The following is a 22631-nucleotide window of genomic DNA, read 5'->3' as shown; positions in this document are numbered from 1 at the left end:
CAGACTGCCAGTCACACATATTCCCACGGCCGGCCAGCCACGTACATGTCGTCATAAACATTCCTCCACTGGGAAATATAAGTGGAGATTCTGTAAATGTACATCCGGGTTTCTGCACTTAGGCACATCTAGGCTAACACGTACGTGGCTGGCTGGCCGTGGGAATATGTGTGACTGGCAGTCTGTGTGTGCAGGGTGCAAGTTTATGGGGAGAGAGAAAAGGTTTCTGCCGTTTCCATCACATTTCTCCTAAGTAATCATTGGGAAATATATGTGTTGGAAAACTGTATCTTTCATGCTTAAATATATCTCAGCGTATATAAATGAAACATGATATTGTGCCAACTGAGACGCTACACATTAACATTGTTTATCATTGATAGAATTAAATAACGCACGCCAGACCCTGGCCGCATTTCTTACAATTTTATTTAACACTGTTTTGGCCAAGCAGCATTTGGCAAATGCCGCATATACACTGTAGATTCTTGCAATAAATGCATAATTTGTAGGATATAATATACAACACATGAGAGGTATAACAAAGCATCATCAAAAAATTCCAACTGTCCCCATCTTTCTTTGGGTTCAACTTATTCCCCTTCCTTCTCTAAACCTGATTAAAACCCATCCTTTCACACTTCCCTAGGAGGTCTCTGCATTTGTAGCAAAGAAAGATAAAATGGAGGGTGAGGATTTGGGATGGAGGAAGAGATAACACTCTGAGACCTGATCTCTGGAATGTTTCTACTCCTCCCGTCTGTCAGAGGCAGGGCCAAGCCCCTGCATGTGTTAAACAGGGAGACCAAAGGACACATTTTTATAGGTTCGGCAGCCGCTTGGGTTGACTGACAACGTTATTCACTCAGAATGAGTAAAAAGAGCATTGAACTTATCAAATTAGTAGTAAATCCTTCCTTAAAAGATTCATAGAAATCGTTTCCTGCTTCTCTCCTTTAAGGGGAAACTATATCCTCCCTTGAGCCCGGATGAAAACGACCTTGCACACAGGAACAGGCCTGCTGGCTCACCTTTCAAAATGTGTGCGGGCCAATGGCCTACAATGTTGGCTAGATTATGAATGGCCTGAGAGAAAAGAAAAACACAAGCGCTGGGAAGTTTGGGATTTTCATCTATAAGTCCAAACTGGAACACGAGCAAGAAAATGATAGACTCCCAAATGAGGGCCAGACAAGTTGGAAATGCTCCCCTACCAGCCACTGAGCAGTGAAAAGAGGTCGCATTTACTGCCCAAAGATTATGAATAAATGGCTCTTGTAGGACTTTCCAAAACTTGCAGAGGAATTCTTAATCTCCCAGGAGCCAGGGCCAAGATCCCACCTGGAACCTCACAGCCCTGCTCTCTGGGATCTCTTTCTACTATCCCTGGGCTTTGCTTTAGCATGGCAGTACAAGGACTGAGACAAGGAGCCCCCCACATCTGCCTTCCTGTGTTCTAAGTTTCTGTAACTTCTCTCCTACTGAGACCCCTGAGACTCCTGAGGCCTCCGAGGTAAAGACTGCCAAGTCTAATTTGAACAGCGATTGGACCCCAAATCCTCTGCCACCCTGTCAGCAGAGCTATATTTCCAGACAGCCCCCAGCCCCTCTCCACCAGCAGGGATATCAGCGAACCTGCCTGGGGGACAGCTGAATGTCAGCACCAAAAAGTATTGTACCATCTTCACACCGCTGAAGTCAGGAAGTCGTCTCTCCAGAGCCCGGTGCCACGGACTGTCTCCTGAGCGAATACAGAAAAAAAAAGTTTCCTAATGTTTGGATTAGAAGTAAGAATGGTGAAAAGTACCCATCAATGTGTGTGTGCCCCCCCCCCCCCCCACATATACACGAACACATGCCCTGTCTGTGCAGATAAATCGTGAATCATCTCCAGGGCTGAACATTTTAGCGTTCAGTAATATTCTCAGAGGCCCAAGGTTTTCAGGCAAATCCCAGGTCTGTGCACAAGGACACTGCATAAATCCCTCCCCTTATGAAAGGCCAGTCTGAGCAGATGGGACCACTCTTAAGTAAACTGGGGAGCCCTCCCCTCGTCCATCTCAAGAGGAGCCGCAGGGGGCTGGCCCTACCAGCCCGGAGAGCAGAGAGCAGCAAAAGCTGCTAATTCTGAGGCTAATGTTCACAACCCCAACTTATCTCTCTGGGGAGGGGTCCATTTGACTACACAGGCCTCCCTCCCCTCCCCCAAGGGGAAGTCAGATCTTGAAGTCGGACTGGTGGAGGCCCATACGGACCAAGTTGTGGCCAGAGCTGGCTAACACAAGCATTGGAGAGCTGGCCGGGACTAGAAGGAGGTGAGAGGCAAAAGGGCCCCTCAAACCCAGTTTCTTTCCCTGCTAAGTCTGGGTTAATAACCTCAGAGCAGCTCCACTTTCTGATAACCTGCCTCATTAATATTTATTAAACAAAAGATTTTTTTTAAAGAAGAAATAAGGGCCAGAAGGCTTCCTCCACCCTGTTCTCTGTCTAGCCCCCCACCTACAGCCTAGGCCAAAGATACACGCTGCACCGGCTACCACCCCAGCCCCTACCCACCTCCCAGGTGTGTCAGGAAGACATAAGGCAGGTGGATGGAGAAAGAGACAGACCCGGGCACCCCAGGTGCTCACCAGGAAATGCATGGACTGTGAAATTACACCAGGGCTGGACAACTTACCACCACACTGGAACCCTTGGGGTACTGAAATAATTAACTTGCTAATCAGCTACACCTTGCTCTTTCCTTTCTTCCTGGAAAAAACAATTGCAAATCGCCTTCACATCAGGTTCCTCTGTCAGTCACTTGGAGACAAACTGACTCCATATCATACCTAGCACGGCCGCCTCCTCTTCCCCACCCCTTCCCACCAGGCCTGGGGTGGGGGTGGGGGACACAGAGAGAGAATGTCTCTGGAGATGCAGGGGTTTTTCTGTCCACACCACAGAGCTTTTCCATCTCCGCTAAGCTTTCTCGCTTTTGGCCCTCTTTAGCCTGCTTGCTGGCGCTAAACAGCCGAGATCCATGTGGAGAAAAGAGGATTCATTAGAATCGTAATAAAAATCCCTGGCATTCGTCCGGCTTTAGCGTTCACAAAGTGTTTTTACACATTATCTCATTTGGTCAGAGGAGGTCGGAGCTGGAAGGGACCTTAGCAATCATTTAGCCCAATCCCCTCGTGTTACAGATGGGGAAATTGAGGCCGGGAAAGGTTAAATGTGTTCCCCAAAGGCCACAGCTAAGGACAGTATGGCCAGGTCCCCCACGTTCATTGTCTAGAGATCCTGTGCCACCTCCGATCCCCCGAAAAGAGGGAAAGAGCAGGGTCCCCTTTTTGCTCCACAGTGAATATAAACCAAGATATCAAAAAATTAAAAGAGTAGGTCATGAGAATGAATAAAAGCAACTCTTATAAGAAATGGTTTGGGAGGTTGGAAGCGGGAGAGACTAGTCTAAGTCCTGAACAGAACATGTTAATTAATACCCTCCCCTCGGTCTCTTTGTCCCCTCCTCTCCCCCTTCTCTCCAGGTTTAAAGACATGAACATTATGCAGTTTGGGATCTAAGGCTAAATCCGGCCGCGGGTCCCGTGGGTGGGGCGGCTTTTCTCGCATTCCAATCTGGTGCCCACGCTCCCAGGATTCGCAGCATGATGGGCTCATGTGTGCATATGTGTGTCCACTCAAGACATTGGATTTAGCAGAGAAAAACAGGCATCTTGATCCTTTCACAGATCAGATGATTTGCAAATTAATAGCTCTTTCCCCTCAAGGCTCTGAGGAGGTGAAAAGCGATTTCTGGTGAAGGGGGAAAAAAAGTGCAGAAAAATATAAAACAAGAAATTAAGTAAAGCAACATTGGATGCAGGAAAACACTTCCCTGCGAATGGCACGAGTGTTTGGATTTTGGATGCGGGTCTCCGCACTCCCACAGGGCCACCTTGCCCCGCTGCCCAAGCCTGTTGGAAGGTAAGCGGTTCCTTTGTGTGTTCGTTTATTACTAAGCCCAACTCTTTTCCCTCTAAAACTCCTTCTTCTCCCTGTTGAGCTGACCATGCTTCTGGATTTATGAAGAGAGATGTTTTAGCAGAAATCCCCCAGAGTGTCTCATCGGCCCTAAATCCCAGGCCCGCTCCCCCCCCAAGACCCCATGACACACAGCATGCCAACACGGCTTCCTCTTGCCTATGCATTAGCCATCCATTGTGGCAACCTGACATCTCTCACACATAAAACCGTAAGAGAGAAATAAAATATCTGTCTCTTGGCGAAAATAAAGCTTTGCCTCCCTCCTGATGTATAGGATATAAAATAAAGCCGCGGCTCCAATAGTGGCTTTTCCTTATGCGGGAGTTGCCTTTGCACACACGGAGACAATGAAGACGGATGGTTTGGGACGAGGCCCAGCCTCCTGGGGCGCCTTCACCCTTTTTTATTAGCGTCTCTCCCCCCTCCCTGCCTTTTTCTTTCTTCTTCACTTTCTTTCCTTTCTGGTTTGGATTTGCCTTTTATATGCCCTTCTCTTGCTTTTCTCAGGAACTTTATTCCTCCTGCTCACTTTCTTTCTAAAGCATGACAGACCCAGGGAGAGAAGAGTCAAGTTTCTCACCTGCTCAAACATGACCACCCGGCTCTTCTCACCCTCTCCACGCCCCCCCCCACTCCCCCCACCCCCACCCCAAACCCCTAATTCTGGACTGCCAGCCCTTGTGACGAATTTTGCTGTTACTGCTTGGGGATTTGCTTTGGTCAAATGTACAAATGTTCCCAAGGGACAACTAAGAATGTGGTTAGTGTGTGGGGGGGTGGATTTCTTTTTCTGGGGAGCTGCCCTTTCCCCTCCTTCCTCTCCTTCGGCTGGGTGGTTTATGGATCGCAGTAATTATTTATTTAGCCTCTGAGGAGACCACCAGAGCCAAGCTGCCACCTTGAAGGGGTGAGAGTTGACATTCACCTCCCAAACCCAAGCCTCAAAGCTGCATCACCAGACAGCCTGTGGGCCTTGGGCCTCTTCCCTTGCCGGCTCAGCTACCAGGGGGTGATCTGAGTCCAACACTCTCTCCCCTGCTCTTTCCCCACTCCTGAGAACTGGAGAGTGCTGTGGGGAAAAACAAGAGGGGCCTGGGCCAGACTGGTGGCGTAGTAGTTAAGTTTGCCCGCTCCACTTAGGCAGCCCAGGGTTCACAGGTTCGGATCCCCAGCATGGACCTACACACTGCTCATCAAGCCATGCTGTGGCAGTGTCCTACATAGAAAATAGAGTAAGATTGGCATGAATTTTAGCTCAGGGACAATCTACCTCAAGCAAAAAGAAGAGGATTGGCAACAGATGTTAGCTCAGGGCTAATCTTCCTCACCAAAAAACCTCAAAAAAAAAAACAAAACAAAAACCAAGAGGGGCCCCTGCCCATGCTCACACAGAGAGCTAGAACTGTCCCCTTCATAGTCACAGAGACATGGTCACCTTCCTGCCCTCCTGCACACTTGATGCTCTCTCCCACGGTGTCCTGTCTACCTTTTTTCTCCTCTGTCCCCAGAGGCCTCATTCTTGCCAGGCATGCATTGCTCTCTTCTCTCCTCTGTGATTCTGTCTCTCTCCACCCATGTCTGAGTGGGTTTATCTCTAGAAGCTTCTTCCCATCCTTGCCTTGACCTCATCCTTCTGGCTGCTTTCTCTCCATCTACCCAAGGCTACTAATCAAGCCATTCAAAACCTTACCTGCTCTGCTAGGAGTTGCAGGACACATCTCAGGTCCTGGGAAGAGTAAGTAGTGACTGAAAGGAGGGGGTGCAGGGTCTGGGCTCCCAGGGGGGAACAACAGGAGAGGGGGAGCTGTGGTGTTGCCTGGAGGGAGGAAATGTCCAGCAGAGGGACAGTGGGTGGCTTTCAGCCTCAGAGATTGATGAAGGGCCTCAGGGTGTGTGTAGAGTAGGCTCCTGGTCACCCCTAATCTGAGATCTTTATTAATGCAAACACGGAAGGGCTGATGAGGCAGCCACCTCTACTGAACCTTGTTCCCCAAAAGAGAGGGAGCTTAGAGCTTCCAGATACAGAAAGAACTCAATACCAGTCCCAAAGGTGATTAGCTGGGGGGGGGGGGGGGTCTCTCCCTCTCCCCCTCCACTTGATATCTCTCTAGATATCGGCAGTGACCACCGCCATTAGGTAAGGGGAGAGAGTCAATTAGTGAGAGGATTAATTACTCCGAGGCACGAGCCCCGTTTGTCTTCCTTACCGGGTGCGAGTGTGTGTGCAGACAGAGGAACACGGGCACGCACCCAAATACACATTGTTGTCACGCCGTCTTAGACGTTTTATTTATTTGTTGGATTCCTGCCCAGAGCCGCTCACACGCTTTTCCACGGGCGCTGAGTCTCCCACCTAACACGCCGCCTCCTTTCCTGCCGCCTACGAACGCGCCTGTCACATACCTGCACCCCCGGAGTCCCGCCGGACGCCCCGCAGCGCCTGCAGGGTCCTCGGCTCCGCGCCTTTCCCCGTTGCCGTTTTTTTTTTTTTTTTTTTTTTTTTTTGGCGCTGGGTGTCTTTCTGGGTCTCTTTTCCGTTCCTTTTCCTCTACTCTTCCACGCATTTCCTCCAACTCCTCTTTCCTCCTTTGATCCCAGCGTACTTTTCCACATTCCTTCTCTTTTTTCCTCTGTTTTTCGGCCCTTATTCTCTTTTCCCGCCCCTCTCCGCACGCTTGCTTCTCTCTGTCTCCTGCCCCCTCCAGCTCACCCTCTCCCTTCCGGCACTATCCACGTCCTGTCTTTGCTCCGAGGCGCGGCGCTGACTTGCGTCTGAGATCGCCACGCTCGACCTCGCTCCCCAACCTTCCATGCCCAGGGTCCCTCCAGCCCTCGTGGGAAGCCACATTGTTTACCCAGACCGAGCGCACACCGTGAAGCCCGGCCGGATGCCGCCCGTCCCGGCCTCGCGGTCCCTCCCCACCCCCCAACTCCTGACTTGGAAAACGTGCCCAGGGCAAAATACACAATGGAGCAAGGTGACAAGCCCCCCAAACTTCTCATCTTCAATAGTACACTGTCCCAGGGATCTCGGGGAAAATCCCCTAACTTGGGTTTCTTCCTCCAGGAAAAAGAAAGTAATATCGATCCCCCCTCTTACTACGCGATTCAGGGAAGATAGTGATATAAACTGTAAAGTGCAGTACACAAGTAGGTCATTTCCAGTAGAGAGTGATGGAGTGAGATTAAGGCAGCCTGAGGCAGGAACGAATGAGAGAGGAAGAAGGATAGAGCGGGAGCTCCGATCAGATCCGAGGGACCCGGGCCAAAAGTTTCCTGCGTTGAACCTGCCGCGTCCTCACCGTGTCTCTGCGGAGTTTGCGTGGTCTCCGGGTCCCGCAGGGTCCAGGACGCACCGGCTCGCTCCCTGCTCTTCCTTCAGGGACCCGCTGGCATTCCTGCAGCCCGGCGCCCAAGCGCCTCCTTTCACGGCCTCACCGCGCTTTTCTGGGGGTCCTAGGCGGAACAAAGGCGCGGTGGGCAAGGAGGGAAGCGGCCAGGGGCGGTCGCCGCTCCCGGGATCTATAGCAGCTGAACACGCCCGCCCGGAAGGCTGGGGTCCTGGGCCGCGCGAGCCACGCGGGAACGTCGGGTAGCAAGGCGATGTGGGGCTTTGAACCGAGAGGCGGCTGGAGGAAAGGGGGCGCAGGAGAGGGGGCCATTGGCAGCGCGGCTGGGGAGGGTTGGCAGAACTCGCTCCATCTCCAGTTTCCCAGGCAGCGTCCCTGCCTTCGGGCTGATCCTCAAGGCGCTCTCGGAAGAGAAACCTGTGGTACCGTGAAAGCCACTTCCTGGGGCCTCTGGGGCCTTTTCCAGGAGTGCCTGGGGATGAGGTGGAGAGGAATCTGCGGCCACTGAGGGACGACTAGGCGGCGAAATTGACCCTCACGGCACCGCGTCCAGAATTTACGGACCCGGGGCGGTGTGCGTGGTTGTGGGTCTGTGAGACTGGGAGGGCGTTGGGCAGGGAAGCGCGTGTATACTTAGGACGCAGGCAGTAAGTGTGGCGGTGAGGGTGAGGCGGGAAGGTTGGCGCTCTTCGCCAAGCAGACATTGGTTTAAATGCAGAGCTGAACTGAGAGGCTTCGGAGACAGCAAATTTGGTCAGTTTTCTCTCTCTGTCTCTGCGACCAATTACATTTTAAAATAAAAGCTCAATGGAAGCGAACAAAACCCAAACCATTAATCTCGTGTACTATCCCCGTGGAGGCGTTAAATCTGGACTTAAACCTACAATCAGGAGCCAAGAGGAGCGCCTCGAGTTGCGCTCTCAGCTCTCGGACTCTGGTAGACGCCGGGGTTGGTTCCCGTGGACCAGTTTACGGAGCCATCTGGACACCGGGACAAGCAGAGCCCAATGCCCCAGAGCCCGCGTCCTGTCCTCGCCCTCAACTCCCCTACCGTGCTGGTCCTCCCGCGGGTGGGGCCCTCTTTCACCCACTTCGAGATCCCGAGGTCCCTGCACCCCGAAACGGGTGGATCAGCCTCCTCCTGTCCACCTGAAAGGAGGCGACGGGCCTTGAGTTCAGGCAGGACAGGCAGCCGGGTCCAGCTGTCGCCCCGTAGGTCCCCGCCAACCACCCCCACCCCCGCGGCCCCTCTGCTTTGCATGAGAAGGAGCCCAGCTGGGGCGGGGGCGGGGGCGGGCCACTCGGGACTCGGTCAGCTATAGATTCCAGAAAGGGGCGGTTGGGTCGAGAGCGCTTGCGGCGAGAACCGAGACAGCTGGGGAGGGGGGGAGCGTGGGGACCGCTCGATTGGACCAGCCCCTCCCCGCGGACCTCACCCAACGCAGAGGGCTGGGGAGGCGCCTCGGGGTCCGGGTGGAGGAGGAGAGGACCTCGCGACACGCATCTCTTGGCGCCTCCCGGGGTCCTGGAGCACCGCGTAAGGGTCGGCTTGTTCCTGGAAGTGTTGGGCCCGCAGGAGGAGCACAAAGCCAAGTCTGAATCCGCGAAGATAGCCTGCTAGGTTGGAGAACCGCCCTTCCAGTCCCCAGCCCTGCCCTGAGCCCCGGCCTGGGAGAGAGTCACCGAGGGGGCTGATAAAGAGAGAACCAGCTCCAACGCCGCCCTCCCCGCAGCGAGGAGCCAGAGCCCAGGTGTAAGAGGAGGGGGTGCGGAGAAGCCCCCGCACCCGGAGGTCAGGATGGGCGGAGCGCCAAAGAGGCGCACCGCGGCCTCTGCTTCGGCTTCCAATGAAAAGGTGGCGGGCGGCAAGGCGAGGACTGCCGGCGGGCCTCGGGGCTGCAGGGCGGTGAGGGCGGAGGCGAGGAGGCAGGAAAGGGGCGTTGGCAGAGCCCTAAAACCCCAGTCCAACGGAGCGCAAACCAAATTCGCTGTAGCGGCTTCCCGGTTCGTCCGAAGAGGGTATTCCAGTTGCAGAGCGTTGGAGTCCCTGCTGGCCCAGGTTCTTTGCAATTGCGGTTCGGCACGCACTTCCCCCAACTTAGCTCCCGGCCCTGAGTGGGCTCTCTGAGCCCCGCACTGGGAATGGGGTCAACAGGCCAATCCCCAAATACATGGCTGGCTATGCATCATTATTTCCTTCCCCGCTAGGGCCGAATGCGCCTTCCTAGCACCCCTTCCCCCAAGAAACAAAAAAGGGGAGCAAAAGCGAGACTGCCCAACCCTGCCACCTCAGACTTCACTTCGGGAGAAATCCCGGTAAGCATAGAAATGAAGCGTCGAAACGAAATTTGCTATTTGACTGGCATGGGCCAGGGATCTAGAGTGACTCTTCGAGGCTAAAGCTCTCAGGACCGGGACCTGACCCCCACGTCTGGGATAGTCCGCCCCCGTGGGCAGTGATCCCGCGTTTATACTCCAAGCAGAAAAAGGGAAGTATGGCTCCACGAGGAGTGAAATACGGAGGGTGTCGGGGGAAGCCCAGGGCCTGGAAAAGGGGAGGACGAGTGCCAGTGCCGGGCCCGCTGTGCCCTAGCGCTGCACACCCCAAGCCACTGCAGCCTCTCTGTGGAGCCCCGAGGATGGCCCCCCTTTCCACCGCCACTACCACCATCCCCCAGCCGCCGCCGCTGACACCCCGCAGTTTCCCGCCTAGTCGTTTGTTTTTGTGTGTAAAAGGTGTCTCCGGATCACAGTTTTCTCACAACTTCTCGCCGGGGTTGCAACTCCTCACCCGAGGCGCTTCCCCACCCACTCCTTTCCCCCGCCCCGGCGCCGCGCCTGTGGTCTCCCCCGCCCCCACGAGGAAACCTCCGAATCAACTTTGCAAGACCGCGCTGGGAAACAGACACCCAGATCTCCCAGAGATCGGGACCCGGTGGACTTTGGCTGGATTGAGGGAGGGGGCACAAAAGGAGGGACCGGAGGAGGGAGATTCTGCTGCCAAGCGCCCTCTCCTATCTACTCCCCCAAGATGTGCGCTATGCCCGGGGCAAACTTCTAGGCCAAGAAAGGAAGAAGGGGAAAAAGAAAAGAAAAGAAAAGAAAGCCAACACCTGCTGAATTGCAAAGTCCAACAGTACACCAGGGCCGCCGAGGCTCCCGGACCCAGCTGCACCCCAACTTTCAACAAGGCTCGATCTTAGATGACTCCCACCCTCCAGCAGAACTTGGCCCTCCGCCTGCGCCTACACCCGCGCTCTCTCAGTCCCTCCCACCGAAACCGACGCCTTACCGGAGCAGGAGGGGGCCCGGGCACCTCGCTGCCCGCCGCCCGCACCGCGCCGGGCCGCGGATGCGGCCGCCACTGAGCCTCTAAACGCGGTCTCCCGGCACTCTCCCGGGCCGGGGGATGCAGAATGGTTTACAGAGGGACCTCGAGCCGCTGATTGGTCGCTGGCCGCCGTGACGTCGGCGGGCGCTGCATTAAGGCGAGGGGGCTTCCAGAGCTCAGCCAACAGCCAGGAGCAGTGACCGAGCCGCCGGAGCTGGGGAGAGACGCGCCGGGGCGGCGGTCTGGGCCAGGAGACCAGGGACAGAGGGACGCTTGTCCGGGGACAGCCAGCAACGAACCGCGGCCCGGGCGGCGACAGCGGCTGCCTGTGCGGAGCTGTTCCAGTCGCACAGAACTGTAGCTGCTGCACCAGGACGTTTTTTTTTTTTAAAGCTCTCCAATCTACTCTCCCTGCCCCCCGACTCCTCCCGCTGCAAAAGAAAAAAAAAAAAGGAAAGAAGGGAAGAGGCTAGAAGGGAAACTCAGATTTGCCACCACAACGAAAAAAGAGGGGAAAAGGAAAAGAAAAAGTCGAGCGACTGTGGGGTTGGACGCAGGCCGCCGGAGCGTGGGCCGAGCGATGCGGGGCTGCGCGCCCAGGCGGCCGCGAGTTGAGACTGGAGCCACGATGCACGGCCAGGCGCGGTGAGGAGCCAGACCGTATCACCTCCCCGAAGGAGTCCAGGCGCAGGGAGGGCCGTCCTGAGAACACGGAGGCCGCCAGGCAGGCCACGGGCCGAGGTGACGGGGCTAGGGCGGTGGGGAGCGAGCGAGCGCACCTGGCCGCGTCCGCCTGGAGTTCTCTCTCTCCGCTCTCGATCCACACAAACACTTCTCCAAAAGGGGGGAAACCTAAGCAACAACAACAATCAACAACGAGATCTTCCTCCCGCCCTCCCCTCCCGCCCTCCCCCCTCGGCCTGCCCCCGCCCCCTCCCCCAGGCCCACGCCGGGCGCCCAGCGTGTCCCGACCCGCTGCGCGATGCCGGCAGTTTAGAATCCAAAGCTTCTCTACTCGTTTTGTTCTTTTCTATCATAAAAAGAGGAGGGGAAATCCCGGCGGCAGGCAGCCCGGCACACACACCCTCGCCCTCATACCCCGACAAAAGCAGATGCACTTTGACTTCTGACAGCTCTACCTCAAGCCGGAGAGAACTCAGCGGCGCTTTCCCCGCCAGCCGAGCTCGCCGCGTCGTCCTCTTCCTCCTCCGTCTCCGTCTTATTTATTTATTTCCGTTCCCGTCGCCGTTCTCGGTGACCTTCATTCCTCCGCGGGCTCCGGGCAGAAGAGTCGCTTTCTCGCCCGCCTGAGACTCTTTTCCTTGCCCCAGGAGCTGCGGCGGCGCTGCCGTGCCCCGGGGCCCTGGGACTCCCGGGCTGCACGCTCCGCCGAGGCGCCCCCCCCCCCCCCCATCAGCCTCGTTTCCCCTCTTTTGATTTCCTGGTGCGCGGTTTTGGCTCGCACCGCCGAGTGTGTCTCCTCTTTTTGGAGGGGCTGGGGAGCTTGTGCCGGTCGTCTTCAGGACTCGTCCCTCGCCTCCGCCTGCGCTTCTCCCTCCGGGCCTCACCCGACCAAACCAAAGACCATGGTGCACTGTGCCGGCTGCAAAAGGCCCATCCTGGACCGCTTCCTCTTGAACGTGCTGGACAGGGCCTGGCACGTCAAGTGCGTCCAGTGCTGTGAATGTAAATGCAACCTGACCGAGAAGTGCTTCTCCCGGGAAGGCAAGCTCTACTGCAAGAACGACTTCTTCCGGTGAGTACATCCCTCGCGCGCCTCTGCTGCTCCGTCCCCGCGGGCCCTTCGGATCTGGCCAGCTTCGGATCAGAGGTCAGCGTGGCCACCTTAAGAGCTGCCTTTGGAGAGGGCAGCCAAGTGCCGCGAGCGCCTGCCTTTTCGCCAGCTGGCGCGCTGGGCGCCCGGGACGCGGCCCTGCTTGCGTCCTGGAAATTGTGGGTCCGGGCTTGGCTGCACGTGCCTGGAAAGAAAGGGTCTGAGCCCGCCTCTGAGCCAGAAGCCCCTCCAAGCTGGGAGGCGATAGCGCAGCCTCCGCTGTTGTAGCCCAGGCTCCTGTCTTTCCTCCCGCCGAGCTCTCCAACAGCTGCATTCTCTGGGCCTCCCGGGTTGCTCGCCCTCCAGGCTGAGCTCAGAAGCCCGGGCTAGCTCCATGCCACTACCTTGCAGTCTCAGAGAGGTCTTGGCGGGAACCACGGAGCCTTTTGCGTGGAGTGTCCGAGTTGCCTGCGTGGCAGCGACAGGGCTCAGCCCTGAAGCCTATCCTGCACGGCCCAGGGTCTTCCTGAAATCCGGATGGGCCTCCCAGCGCCGGCCTGGGCAATCTACTGCACCGCGGCCTGTGAAGCGCCCCGAGGCTGCAGCCTCCGCGAAGACCTTTCCCCCTGCTTCCCCGGCTGCCCCGCTTGGCAAGAGGTTAGGCCTCCGCGCAACGCCGACCTCGGCTCTGAGGCGCAGGCTCCGCTCGGAGCTCTCGCAGGCACTGACCGCCAAGGCCGGCCACCTCCTTGCCGAAATCCGGGAAAAAGCCGAGACCTGGCTCGTCTGAGTCAGGCGACTTCTCCGGACGCCCCTCCTCCATTTAGCATTTTAATTGTATCCTCTTAAATTCACTATCTTGCCGCCGAATCCGCACAAACACACAAGTCAACAGAGAAGAACAGGAGCAAAAGCGAATTGTAATCCCCCTGTACGAGTTAGAAATCTCCCGGGTTGCTTGGCTGAATTGGTCTCTGCTTTTCTCTGAGCTTGCGGTGACAGATCAAACTAGGGGACGGGGTAGGGGTTCGAAACCACCCGGGGCGCTTTGCTCAGAGCCCCGGGACGCGCTGTTCCCAATGCCTCCCCGAGACGGGCGGCTCTGGTTGCGGGGGACCGCAAAGCGCTAGGTACGCTGGTATTGCTGGGAGGAGGCACAGGCTGAGCCTCTGAGCCTCAGTCCGCCACGCCAGCGGGAGCCGGGCCGGAGAGTGGCGAACGGTGCTGGCTGCCAGTGGGCCCCAGAGGCCTGGCTCCCGCGCAGCGCGGCCCGGCACCTAGAGCCCCGCCGCGGCTCCAGCTTGCGCCAAACTGCCCGGCTTGAACGTGGCGGCCCTGCTGCGGCCGTCTGGGCTCTCCGCGGCTGTTGACCCGCGGAGGGACTGGACCTTGCCAACTGCCAGCCTGTGTGCGGGTCCTTTTGCGGTGAAAGGTGACGCTAGGAGAGAAAAGCAAAGCTCGGGGTGCATTTATATGGAACTGTAATTCGAATTTGACTGTTCTCTGAATCTAATCGGAAAATAAGTGCCTCCCTCCTCTTCCCGTCGGCGCCTTGCCTCCTTCTTAGCAGCGCTTTACTTTTCTCCTCTGAGACAACGCTGGGTGTGAGGCTAGGGGTGGGGGCAGCTTGGGCCCCTGGCTCTCTCGCTCTAACCATGTATATTTCCTCCCTGACTTCACTGGTGCCCCGCGCTCTCTCCTCCTGCATTCTTGCCTACTTAATCGGCATTCTGCCTTTCTTTTTGACTCTCTCTTCTTTTTCCTTTTCCTCGTCTCCGACTTCCTCCACTTTCTACCTTTCTTTCTCTGTCGTCCTTCTCCTGGCCCCTGTCTTCCCCTGCCCCTCGCCAACCTGCCCCCCTGCAGGTGTTTCGGTACCAAATGCGCGGGCTGCGCGCAGGGCATCTCCCCTAGCGACCTGGTACGAAGAGCGCGGAGCAAAGTGTTTCACCTCAACTGCTTCACCTGCATGATGTGTAACAAGCAACTCTCCACTGGCGAGGAGCTCTACATCATCGACGAGAACAAGTTCGTCTGCAAAGAGGATTACCTAAGCAACAGCAGTGTCGCCAAAGAGAACAGCCTCCACTCGGGTGAGGCCCCAATTCCCGGCTCGCTAGGGGCGGGCGGGTCCTGGGGGAGGACGGCCTGCCAGGGCCGCTGCTCACCTGTCCCTTCCCTCTCCCCAGCCACCACAGGCAGTGACCCCAGTTTGTCTCCGGACTCCCAAGACCCGTCGCAGGATGACGCCAAGGACTCGGAGAGCGCCAATGTGTCGGATAAGGAAGGGGGCAGCAACGAGAATGACGACCAGAACCTGGGCGCCAAGCGGCGAGGGCCGCGCACCACGATCAAAGCCAAGCAGCTGGAGACGCTGAAGGCCGCCTTCGCTGCTACGCCCAAACCCACGCGCCACATCCGCGAGCAGCTGGCTCAGGAGACCGGCCTCAACATGCGCGTCATCCAGGTCAGGACCCCGGCGTGCCACTCAGTTCCCCCCGAGTCTTACATGGCTCTTCCAGGCAGGCACCCAGGCCGCCCAGCTTCGAGGAGGGGAGCTAGTCCCTGGAGGCTGGCGGAGGGGTAGAGGAGAGGTTCGGACCCATCCCTATCGCGTGCGACCTTTGAAGCGCCGCTTGATGGGTAGAGCTTCTAGAAATCCCTATGCTTTCTCTTCTCGGTCCCACGCAGGTGATAGTGGTGGAGGAGAGGGAGGGACGGGGAGCTCAGCATGAGGCCGGAGGAGGGGGCACTGTCGGACAACGCGGCCAAAGTTGGGATCTTTTTTCTGCACCACCACCCCCTGTTGGGAAGGAGCCGAGAGGTCGCTGTGCATACCGGAGTTAATCGATTCCGCTGGCTTCTGCACAACGTGATCTTCCTCTGCGTCCCCAACCCCAACTTTGTGGGTCTCTAGCCCCAGTTAGACAAGCCCCAGAGCAGAGACTTTCCCTCCAAAGAGAGGTGGAGCGTCCTGGTTTGAAGGAGAGGTGGTGGGGCGGGAGTCGGGTCGGGACCGCTCTGCCTCGGGCGGTGCAGAGTGGGATGGGGAGCCGAGACGGCCATCTGGGCACCTGTGCTGGGTGCGTTGTGAGAACTTGAGATTGCTTATGATTCGGGCCCCTAGCGTTGCGCGCAAGGTTAGGTGTGCGGTTCGCCAAGCCTGGAGGCTCTGCGAGGGGGTGGATGGACGTGCCTGGGAGGCTGAGTCTGCAGTGGGTACACATATACAGGCTGCCCTCGGAGGAAGGCCCTTTGCCTCTTCGGAGACTGTGTCAACGTGTGCACACGTGAATGGGAGGTTGCATGTCTGTGTCACTATCAGTGAGAGGCTGTGGATAAGTATGTTTGGCACTAGGAGATTGTGCGTGGGTGTGAAAAGGAGATTTTGGGTTTTGGTGTCACTATCTTTGGGAGACTGAGTGTCAACAGGAGGCTGTTTAATTCACTGTCACTATCATGCAGGGGAGGGGGCTGCCAGGAATGCAAAAGGGAAGCTTTGTGTGTCTGACACTGTTTGGGGAGGTTGAGTGTCTATGTGTGTACAGCCCCCAAGAAGCTGTAATTGTGACAGTGACTGTTAGAAACAGCCCCAACTGCCTCACGTCGGGCAGGGCGGCTTGCCCAGGTCCTCCTGTGGGGAATCCTGTTCACCATTGGCGCAGAGGCCACCCTGAGCGGTCCTACTCAGAGACACCCCCCCATACACAACACACACACACACACACACACACACACACAGACATGCACACACTCTGGTAGCCCAGAATAGGCGAGCTAGGCTGTGGAGGGGTGAGGGGCCAGGCCCAGAACACCCGAAGTGGGAGGTGCAGTCTCGGTGGCCTCACCCCGCGGCGTCTGTGCTTCAGGTCTGGTTCCAGAACCGTCGCTCCAAGGAACGGAGGATGAAGCAGCTAAGCGCTCTGGGCGCCCGGCGCCACGCCTTCTTCCGCAGTCCGCGCCGGATGCGGCCGCTGGTGGACCGCTTGGAGCCGGGCGAGCTCATCCCCAATGGGCCCTTCTCCTTCTACGGAGGTGGGTGTGCTGCCGAGTGGCCCGGCACAGCCAGGCGGAGTTAGCTTCGTTGGAAGCGGGTGGTAGCGCGGGAGGCGCTTTCGCTTTCTATAGAGAAGCGAAGAGTCGGGGAGAGATGGTAGAAGGATGAGGAGGAAATCAAGGGGAGATAGTGAGACCAAAGACCAAATTCCCGACCCTGAATGAGGCGGGCGGGCAGGTAGGGAGCAGCTCCTGTGTTAGCACCAAGCCTCCTCTCTGCTCCCAGGCCCTCAGGGGAGCCCCCCAAACGGCGAGTTCCCCGCGTTGCCTTCCCGCTCCACCCAGGGCCCCGCCCTGACATCCTCTTTCCCGCCGCTCCGCAGATTACCAGAGCGAGTACTACGGGCCCGGGGGCAACTACGACTTCTTCCCGCAAGGCCCCCCGTCCTCACAGGCTCAGACGCCAGTGGACCTGCCCTTCGTGCCATCGTCAGGGCCGTCCGGGACGCCCCTGGGCGGCCTAGAGCACCCGCTGCCCGGCCACCACCCGTCGAGCGAGGCGCAGCGGTTCACCGACATCCTGGCGCATCCCCCAGGGGACTCGCCCAGTCCGGAGCCCAGCCTTCCTGGGCCTCTACACTCAATGTCGGCTGAGGTCTTCGGGCCCAGCCCGCCTTTCTCGTCGCTGTCGGTCAACGGCGGGGCGAGCTACGGGAACCACCTGTCTCACCCCCCAGAAATGAACGAGGCGGCCGTGTGGTAGCGGGGTCTCGCACGGTGCGCGGAGTTCGTGGTTGTACAGAAATGAACCTTTATTTAAGAAAAATAGAAAAATTAAAAAAAAAAACTTAAAAAGCAAGTACCCCCTCCCCCTTCCTCCAGCCTCGGGGACCATTTTCCGTCTGGGGAGACCGGATGGGAAAGGGGGACACGAAATAGGATCCAAATCCGCCTGGAGGTAGGACTGGGATCCACGCGCTGGCTGGCAAGGTGCAGAACTGGGGCTCCGGAAGGGAAATGCAGACCTCTCCCCACCTCCCACCTGGAGCCAGATCCGCGGACACACTCCGCGGGTGTGCGTGCCTGGCCAGCGGGCGGCACAGCAACACCCGTGGCTGCCTCGGGGGCGCACAGCCAGTGGTGACACCAGGAGCCGCAGGGAGAGAGGCCTCGAGGCGCAGCCGGGTGAGGGAGGTGAAGTGGCCAGGGCACTCCCAGGCCAGCCAGGAGGGTTCTGGCTCTGGGAAATCTCTTATTAGTGTTGTCTCAGAATTCAGCAACAGCGACAACAAACTCTTATAGCTTCAGAAACGCCGACCTGCTGTGCATCAGGTGGGACTATATATATATATTTTTTGTCTGAGTTTTTTGGTTTTTGTTTTTGCCAAATTGCAAAATTCTAAATGTAAAGCCCTCAGTATCAACTCTTCTACCTTCACAAAGCTCACCACACACCCACAGATACACACACAGACATACTCCATAGAATGGTCTCCAGCCAGACCGCTCAGTAAAATGACTTGAACATCAGCTGTACAAGAAAAGTATTCTACCTTCACACACAAAACGTTAAAAAAAAAAGACTATTGAACTAAAAACAGTCAACTGTTTACGTATAATGTTAAATTCAGGAGTTCAGTGTTTTACTAATATATCCTATTTTGAAACCTCTTGTTCAAAAACAAAACGTTTTGAGCAATCAACCAAAATTGTTCATTTTCTTTTCCTGTAGATGTTCTGACAGATTTGCAGGGCTCACAGCTCACTGTGCTAGTATGTAAAAAGGTGTTGTTTACACAAGGCAAAGAGAAAACATGATATTCAGACACTTGCCAAATAGAATAATTATAGCACAAATACTGTAAAGGTGCCTGGCACCACAACCTGAGAAAGTGTTAAAAAATAAAAAAAGTGTTACAAGGTTTAAAAAAAAAACATCTTTGCTAATTTTTAGTCCTGTTGAACATTCATGGAATTGTTAATATGACTTATATAGACCCACACAGGTTTTATTTTTGTGTCTTTAAAATAAAAGTCCAAAATATTTAAATTTTATGGTCAAATATGCAGTCAACAGCTGCTACTTTTTTCTTTATATTTTAAATTTCTCATATGTCTTTTATTGTTCTGATAAACCTAAGCTTGTGTGACCTCCAGTGCATATTAGACCATTCACTGTATGAAAGAAAACATGTTGAATAAATTTGTGAGTTTTTAATAAAAATAGAAAATCTGATGTTTAGATAATTGGTGTGTTATTCGATGTTTTAACAACTGGTGGGGAGACCTGTTGGGGAGCTGAATGACCCCTCAGAAACCAGGAGAAAGAGAGGCAGGACTAGGGTATCTGTTTTTTACCTTGGCTGGGGCTGAACTCCTTTGCTAATGCCAGCCAAGCTTTTCTCCCTGGCTCCCTGCTGTTATTAACTACAGATTTGCATTCTGTGGATTTAACTGATACAGTTGAAGAGATATTTGCTGATAAGTTAATACAGAATTTGAAATAGAAATCAAATCCATGGCTAAAAATGAGTGGTCCCAGTCTGTGATTAGACATGAGATCCCGTGCACTCTCTCTCTCCAGCTCTCTGCGCATGCAAAACTGGACTTGTAAATGTCAGTTACCTGTAAATATATAGTTAGAGGTGGTCCTTTTCAGTTTCAATTCACTTCCCATAGATAATCCTGCTTTCTAATTTAGCGGTTTGAAAGATAACATAAAATGAATGTACAGTACGGCTAGCAATGAAATACTTTGATCCCTTTCACAGGACGGATATGAAATAGTTGTTTTATAGTATTTGTTACATTTGAAGTTCCCCAGAAGGAAAACTATTTTGCCTGGCACAAGATACATATTACGTTTCTCTGAAAGATGAGCAAAAATAACCAATATAGAAATCAAATTTCAACTGGGAGTTGCCAATAGGTTCTGAAAAGTACTTCAATCTTTTCCAAGCCTTCATTAAACATGGAAGGAATTCAAATGTTTTATCTACTATGAAAAACACCTGTGTGTGTTTTAATATCAGATGCTATTAGAGTTCCAGAATTTCTTTTCCATATCACCTAGATTTCAGTCTGGATTATTTATTTCCTTATTTAAAAAACCAAAGGTTTTACATTAAATGGTATGTAATTTCTAGTATTGTTTTCATATTTTAAGACACAACCAAGTGTATCTTTCCTGCAGAGAAGGCTTTAAAATAAGCAATATTTCACTGCATCCATATGACGGCTTATCTAATGGGGAGGATTATCAGGGAGGAACCTGACAGTGTTCTTTCAGAAATCCAAATTTATGAAATACAGGGGAGACTTTTACAACTCCTAGCCTCTGCATGCAGCACATTTCTTTATCTGCTTTGTATGCAATCACTGGATCGGCTTGTTTTTGCCCGTTTAGCATTTATATACATTAAATCATAGCCAACTTATTCATTATAGCTACCCCCTTTAAAGACATTCATTTAACTGAACATACGCTCATTGGAAGCTGTATTTTCCTCTCAAGGCTGCTGAATTATTTAGCAGCTTTATTGTGGAATTGGGTACTTGATAAGAAGCGTTTTAGAGTTGGGTGCTCAGTGTGGACTTAATTCTTCTCTCTGACTCCATGGCAGCAGTGCAGTCTCTCCCCCTTGGTGCTGCATCCTGAACCCCAACAAATACCTGAATAGGTGGCAAGGCTTAGCAGCCAAATTTGAAGCCACCAAGAGAAGGAGATCTAGAATTGTCAGGGACTGTTCTCCGTCCCAGGAGAGCCCCAGTACCTACCTCTGGCCCTGAGGTGCAAAGAAGCACTGCACCATCCCCATGAGGCCCGGCTGGGAGCTCCTGGGAGAGGCTCGAGGGCAGGAGGGGATCACCACGGTCCTCTCCCACCCAGGAGGGAAGTCTCCTCTCCGGCTTGGCTTGGTAGCCTGGTTTCTTCCCGCGGCCATCTTAAAGCCGCCACCTCTGTGCCTCTGGCCACCTGCCCTGAGGGTTCCAGCAGCAGGGAGCCACCATCTGTCCGGGGAGAGGGAGTTGAAGCTCACCCACCCAATTTCTCCAGACAGGAGGATGCTAGGGAGGCCTGCTCTAGGGCGAGACAAGATGAGGGAGCACTATGCACGGAGAACCAGACAAACACTGGCAGGGGCCTGGGACCTGGGGTTTGATGGCATCTGAGAAGAGAGGCAGGTAAGTACCTGGTTTTCCTAAGCTCTTGAAACTCCTGGTCATGTGAACAGTTGATTGGGACAATGAGGAGGGGTATTCAAAGTCACACCTGCCCATCCTCTGCTATTCCTACATCTGTCTGCCACTTTGCAGCCCTTGGGCAGCAGGCAGAGGAAGTGTGAGTGGGGAGACCCTCCGACCTTCTCTGGAGAAGGCTGTTCTTTTGGGAGAGTGCTCCCCTTTACACCCATTCCCCGTCTCATCTCATCTGCTGTCATCTCTAGAGCCCTCAGATGTTTCAATTTCTTCCAGGAGGTATAGTCTTGAAATATCCCCTCTGATAGTCCACCCTCTATGTTCATCTCCATCCCCATGAGGAAACCCCTCCTCCCTTCTCAAGAAACTAGAATGCAAGTAGGGAGGGCCCCCCAGAGAGGGCATTTAGGAGGCTGCTCTCCTGCCGCTCTCAACTTCTCTCAGTTGCATCTTAAGTCCTAGAATTCTTTCTTCTTTCCTCCACTTCTGGAGTACCCCCCCCCCCCACCCCCAGTATGTTGTGAGAAAGCAGGGGAAGCATTTTGGGGTCCTGGGATGTGTGTGTGACAGGAGTAGAGTGGTCTTGATTTCTTCCTCCAAAGGCTTCCCAAGTCAGGGGGGACCAGGACAGAAAAGGGACAGTAGGTAAGCAGGTGTAGAGCATTTCCTGCCTAGAACTATCCAGCAGTGTCCAGTTTGCATGGCAGCTTAGAAATGATTTCTGACCTGCTTGTTTCCCTCCCCCTTTTCTCCCTTTTCTTTACCCCAAGGCCAGGTTTCTAAGCATTATTAGTGTCCAAAATAGGAAGGGAAGAGGACTGGGGGAGGTAGTTTCCTAAATGTCGGGTAAGAGAAACATTTTTGTCCTTTGAAGCCCAGGGCAACGGCCGCCTGTCGAATCCTGCCGAGCATGCTTTTGCTCTGGACTCCCCAGGCACAGACCCCAGACTGCAATTACAGGGGATGTGTTAAAAAAAAAAAAAGCTGTTTCCTTGCAGACGGTGAAACGCAGGGGTTTTTTTTTGCCCGAGTCCCCTGCCTTGGGTGCCCCAGCCTCGTCTGGCATTCTTTCCCTTCCCTGTCTGAGGGTGGCTATCCTAAGTCAGGTTCTCCTTTCCCTCTGCAGCCACCTAGGAAGGGGACATGGGACAAGCCACACTAAAGTGGTGGTCTCTCATTGTTCTTGACACTGAGGGCATATGAAGGCTGTGAAAGTCAGGGACCCTCCCTTCCCTCGGGTTCCACAGGAGACACTGGGGAGCTGAAGGTTCCCCAGGGTGTCCAGCTGTGGAATCCAACTGGTGTGGGCTGTACTCAAGAAGGTACACACAAGGTACCCCTACCGTCTGTTTTATGGATCCTTTTGAGGCAGTTTCTGGTTAGGGTGTTCTAGGTCTCTACAGGTGACCTCAAACAGATACTGGAAGGATAGACCACTTTGTACTCACTCTTATCACCCCTTATTGCAGTTTCTGCTTACATGTCTGTTTGCCCCTCTGGGCTGATCACCGTCAGAAGAGAATCTAACTTACACATCTTTGTATCTCTTGTAGTAGTGCCTGCCACATAGCGGGCAGTCAGGGAATGCTTGATGAAGGAAAGAGAATATAAAGGGATTGTATCTTTCCACGTGTCTGGGTGCAATTAAATCGATTGTATTAAGTCTTTACATTTAGAGTCTGCCTGTGCCCCTCTAACAATAGACCAGAGTTTTTCTGCATTTGTGTATCAGTTTCAAGTGTCTGAGTATGCCCTCATCTTTGAACAGCCAGGATATCAATACCGACGGGTGTGCAGTAGAATAATCCTCACTCCACCCCCTTTTCCCTACTCAGATACAGCTACTTGGAGAAGCTACAGAATCAATCTTTATTTATGTACAGCCATAGCGATTTCTAATTATTTCTGTTGGTGAAGATGCCAGCAGTCCGCTGCACACTTACACATGCACATC

At 54.4% G+C, this 22631-nt stretch overlaps 2 protein-coding genes across 2 annotated transcripts; one reads left to right on the top strand and one right to left on the bottom strand.

Moving 5' to 3' along the window:
* Nucleotides 1-2682: 2682 nt before the first annotated feature.
* LOC124247232 (uncharacterized) lies at nt 2683-12295 on the bottom strand. Its single transcript, XM_046676306.1, has 5 exons — nt 12286-12295; nt 11375-11559; nt 10669-11176; nt 7329-7482; nt 2683-2751 (listed from the first exon to the last, which is right to left on the bottom strand). Exons 1-5 carry the CDS (start codon nt 12293-12295, stop codon nt 2727-2729), a joined length of 882 nt encoding a protein of 293 aa, XP_046532262.1. The 3' UTR covers nt 2683-2726.
* LHX1 (LIM homeobox 1) lies at nt 10751-18616 on the top strand. Its single transcript, XM_046674670.1, has 5 exons — nt 10751-12463; nt 14348-14574; nt 14671-14948; nt 16351-16516; nt 16861-18616. Exons 1-5 carry the CDS (start codon nt 12294-12296, stop codon nt 17238-17240), a joined length of 1221 nt encoding a protein of 406 aa, XP_046530626.1. The 5' UTR covers nt 10751-12293; the 3' UTR covers nt 17241-18616.
* The last annotated feature ends 4015 nt before the right edge of the window (nt 18617-22631 follow it).

Source organism: Equus quagga, chromosome 11 (genome assembly GCF_021613505.1).
Source record: "Equus quagga isolate Etosha38 chromosome 11, UCLA_HA_Equagga_1.0, whole genome shotgun sequence".
NCBI lineage: Eukaryota > Metazoa > Chordata > Mammalia > Perissodactyla > Equidae > Equus > Equus quagga.
Note: the sequence above shows the minus strand (reverse complement) of the source record. Positions and strands in the feature narration are given on the sequence as shown.

Coding starts and splice junctions, on each gene's coding strand:
- LHX1 (XM_046674670.1), top strand. CDS start 12,294: ATGGTGCACTGTGCCGGCTGCAAAAGGCCCATCCTGGACCGCTTCCTC. Junction 12,464..14,347: donor TGCAAGAACGACTTCTTCCG/GTGAGTACATCC, acceptor GCCCCCCTGCAG/GTGTTTCGGTACCAAATGCG. Junction 14,949..16,350: donor TCAACATGCGCGTCATCCAG/GTCAGGACCCCG, acceptor TCTGTGCTTCAG/GTCTGGTTCCAGAACCGTCG.
- LOC124247232 (XM_046676306.1), bottom strand. Junction 7,483..10,668: donor CCGGGCCCCCTCCTGCTCCG/GTAAGGCGTCGG, acceptor TGTTCCGCCTAG/GACCCCCAGAAAAGCGCGGT. Junction 2,752..7,328: donor GCAAACTCCGCAGAGACACG/GTGAGGACGCGG, acceptor TGTTTTTTCCAG/GAAGAAAGGAAAGAGCAAGG.